Source organism: Semicossyphus pulcher, unplaced genomic scaffold (assembly GCF_022749685.1).
Source record: "Semicossyphus pulcher isolate SPU_LCO1_2020_fin unplaced genomic scaffold, fSemPul1.0.p SCAF_24, whole genome shotgun sequence".
In the NCBI taxonomy this organism is placed as follows: domain Eukaryota; kingdom Metazoa; phylum Chordata; class Actinopteri; order Labriformes; family Labridae; genus Semicossyphus; species Semicossyphus pulcher.
In genome coordinates this window covers 15,639,725-15,643,797 of record NW_027211698.1, presented here as the reverse complement: position 1 = coordinate 15,643,797, position 4,073 = coordinate 15,639,725, and the positions used below count along the sequence as shown (strand labels likewise).

Sequence of the window (4,073 nt, the reverse complement as noted above, 5' to 3'; positions counted from 1 at the left end):
GTGATGGCTGCAACATAATCCTTGATGGGTCAAAGGTCGTCCACTAAAAGTTCTTGTTGTTTCCACTGACAGGCTCAGATTGTTCTTCTAAGTGTGTGACAACATGACAGAAAGGATCCCTACAGAGATAGACCTTTTTGTTACAGAGGAAGATGATTGTTTTAACCACACACAGACGTTACATCGCTCTCTGCACACACACCAGACTCCATTTAGAAAAACACTGATTTAAGCTCAGAGCTGCTGCTCTGCTGACTTGATCCTTGTTTGTGCGACCTCGAGGTTTGGTGACTTATAAAATAAGAGAGTTGATCCAAGAAGATCAAGGAGTTTTTCAAAATAAAAGTCTACTTACATAAAATGGAGTATTTTGTTTTTATAAATTCCTTACTTTTAGACAGTTTGTATCATTGAATGTGTGTGTGGTTGTGCTGGAAGACACTTGACTGATTCTAGTGTATAAACAGAGTAGAGATGAGTACACACACACACACACACACACACACACACACACACACACGCACACACACTCGGCAGCTGAGGGGCTCACAGAGCGATTATTTACTGAATATATACAGCTTATTATTTACGATGATGTGTTTTCACATTCTTAAATGGCCTGTGGTCCCAATTTGTGTAATTGGCATTCATCCAGAGGACCAAAGGCGAGCTGTCACATCATCCCAACCGACCAATCAGAGGCCAGAGCGCGGAGAGGGGGCGGAGCTCTCCAAGAGAAGGCAGCGCAATTAAACAGAGGGGAGCGCAATTTAAATCTCAAACATCTGTAGAGGCGCGCGGAGCTGCAGGAAACACACACTCCCACACACACACACACACCGGACACACACACTCTGTCAGCGGGAGAGTGAAGGACAAGTGTCCGCTGCTCAGCTCTCTCTCTCCGGACAGGTTGAAGCGGAGCCTCTCGTCAGCGCGCGGTGCGTCAGAGGAGCGCGGACCGGAGCTCTGAGCGTCTGAGGCTCATTTCATGTTTGTGGAAATCTAAGGAGGAAAAGAAGAGTCAAGTTTTCTTCTTATTTTCTCTTCACGACTTTCTCCTCGCTGCTGCTCGGATGGAATGCTTTTATTTAACCGGATTATCTCTGCTGTAAACTCGGGGGCTCCTCCGGGGGTCTGAGGTCCTCTTAGCCGCCCACAGCGCGCCTCCTCCGGTCTCCTCCTCCCGCAGCGGCCGTTCCTATGAGCGCAGCGTTCAGTCCGTCCTTCATGGTGATGCAGCGGCCACTCGGAAGCACCACCGCCTTCAGCATTGACTCTCTGATCGGGGGGCCCCCGCAGCCCAGCCCGGGACACTTCGTCTACACCGGCTACCCCATGTTCATGCCGTACCGGTCTGTGGTGCTGCAGCCGCCGCCCCCGCCGCCCCCGGCCCTGCAGCAGGCTCTCCCCGCCGGACACCACGCGCACCCACAGATCCCCAGCCTGCAGAGCGGCTTCTGCTCCAGCCTGGCGCAGGGCCTGACGCAGGGCATGGCGCTCACCTCCACGCTCATGGCGTCGCTGCCCGGCGGCTTCTCCCCGTCCCAGCAGCACCAGGAGGCGGCCCGGAAGTTCGGCTCTCAGGCTCTGCACGCGGTCTTTGATAAAAGTCAGGATCTGCGGCTGGAGGAGGACGGGAAGAGCTTCCTGCAGGGGAAAGAGTCCGCGGGGCTGCAGGCGTTCCACGACACGGACACGTCGGTGCAAACATCCACAGGTAGGCGGCTCACTCAGACTGTTTGACCCGAAACAAGGCTCAGAGTCCGGGGTCAATAAGGCACGTTTAGACCGGATCAACCAGAGCCAGGGAACCGAACAAACACAACGAACACTTCATGTTTAAATGTAGTGAACGTCTTAATTCTGCCTTCACACTGAAGCTTCATTTATTTCAGTTAGTTACTTAAAAAAAAAAAACTTTCTTTAATTAGATTTTATTTTTTATTAGAATTAAAATGTCTCATAAAATAATCTGTCGGTTTTCAGAAGTTTAATCTGAAGAGGAATTTTCTGTTTTTTAGATTTGATGTTTTTTAAAACTCAAACGTCTTTAATATTTTTAATTCTCCTCTTTAAATGTTGACGTCACAGACAAACTTAATATTGATTTCTCTGCTGTGTCCGGATTTTTCTAAATCTCTAAAGTTTTTGCTTGAAATGATTCTGAAGATCAGCCGCAGGTAAACGTTGAAGGCCTCAGAGACACCGCAGGAATCAGAGGATTCAAAGTGTCCAGAGTTCTGATGAATCGCTTTCTGAATTATTCTCAGATTGTTTCACGGATTCAAACGAAGTTTATTTGAGTGACAGTTTGCGACATGAGGAGTTTGTTGCTCGTTGGTCACCTCTCTCTTCACGCTCCGGGTTTGATGCTTTTATTGGCTCCTGATTTAAACACATTTGTTTCCTCGTTAATCTGTAATTTGTGATTGAATCTGACGTGTTTCCGGCCGCGGCAGCTGAGTTCGACACGCGGACAGACACGATCGGAGACACTCTGTGCGTAATTACGCGTGAAAAATAAAACTCCCTGCAGAGCGCGTGCACTCTGCGCTGATCCAAACACTGATCCGATGATGGATATTGACACGGGACAGGACCACGACCCCCCGACAACCCTCCTCCTCCTCACACCCTTTAATTCACTCCCAGATGTCCCAGACATGACTCCAAGTTACAAACACGTCCTTTCAAAATAAAACTGTTTCAAATTTAATATTAAGATTTAAAAACGTGACTTTATATTTAATTGTGTTTCATTTATCGAATTATTAAATAGATTTATTTTCACTATTTTATGGCGCGTGTTCTCTCCATCCCGCGGAGCCTTCAGGTCACAGTCAGAGTTTAAGGAGACGTTTGGGACTCGTCTTATTTTAATCTTGAAAATCAAACTAATTCGATATGTTGGCAGGAATGAGCAGATGAATCAGGATAATAAAATATTAAAACATAAACATAAAATTCACTCATAAATTCAGGGTCAAATCTTCTGATTTTTGGGGAAAATAAAAAATGTTCAGATCAAACGGGAACAGCGTGTTCGCTGTAACGTGCACGTGTAGGACCTTTTTCTTTTCTGTATAATAAAGTTTTTGGTGTCGTGCTAAAGATGCTGACGGGCCTCTCCTCTCCCTCACAGTCAGAGCTCACAGCAAAGAAGACCCGAAGGAGGACGAGTGCGGCCGGAAAGACGAGAGTTTCTCCATGGACAGTGACCTGGACTACAGCTCGGACGACAACCTCACCTCCATGTGTCACAAGGAGGACGGGGACGGAGGCGGAGGGCTGGAGGACGGCCCGCACGTGCATGGCTCCGGTGGTGGAGGCTCCGGGACGGGAGGAGGAGGCGGGAAGAACCGGCGGCGGAGGACGGCGTTCACCAGCGAGCAGCTGCTGGAGCTGGAGAAGGAGTTCCACTGCAAGAAGTACCTGTCGTTAACCGAGCGCTCCCAGATCGCGCATGCGCTGAAGCTGAGCGAGGTGCAGGTGAAGATCTGGTTCCAGAACCGGCGCGCCAAGTGGAAACGGGTCAAAGCCGGAAACGTCAACAACAAATCCGGAGAGCCGTCCCGGAACCCCAAAATAGTGGTTCCCATCCCGGTGCACGTGAGCCGCTTCGCTATCAGGAGTCAGCACCAGCAGATGGAGCAGGCCAGACCGTAGAAGAAGAACAGGGTCCGGACTGAGAAGATGAGCCGCTCCGGGATCTCGTGCTGATGTTTTTATTCTGTTAGTTTACTTCCTGTTTTTAAGCGTTAAATGTTTCCGGTTTTATTTTCATTCATTTTAAATGAAACACATGACTGTTACCTTCCTGCAGGGCGCGTGGAACATCTCACACTCTTTGATTTAGATCTCATGTGTGTTGACAGAAGTCAGAGTGTCACAGTGCAGTTTTCTAAAACACTAAACATAACCGAACCGAGTCACGTGATCCAAACTGATCAACACGTTATGACCACGTGTTTAAATCATCTCAGGCCGCTTCCATGGTCATTTCTAACCTCTTTAATTACGTTAAATATTAATTAATTAATATTAATATTGATCATAATATTAGTGCAGCT

General features: G+C 48.0%; 1 protein-coding gene across 1 annotated transcript; it reads left to right on the top strand.

Annotated features, from left to right (window-relative positions):
- Positions 1 to 1,203: 1,203 nt before the first annotated feature.
- Positions 1,204 to 3,669, top strand: gbx2 (gastrulation brain homeobox 2). The gene is made up of 2 exons (XM_069675637.1): positions 1,204 to 1,720; positions 3,146 to 3,669. Exons 1-2 carry the CDS (start codon positions 1,204 to 1,206, stop codon positions 3,667 to 3,669), a joined length of 1,041 nt encoding a protein of 346 aa, XP_069531738.1.
- Positions 3,670 to 4,073: the final 404 nt, after the last annotated feature.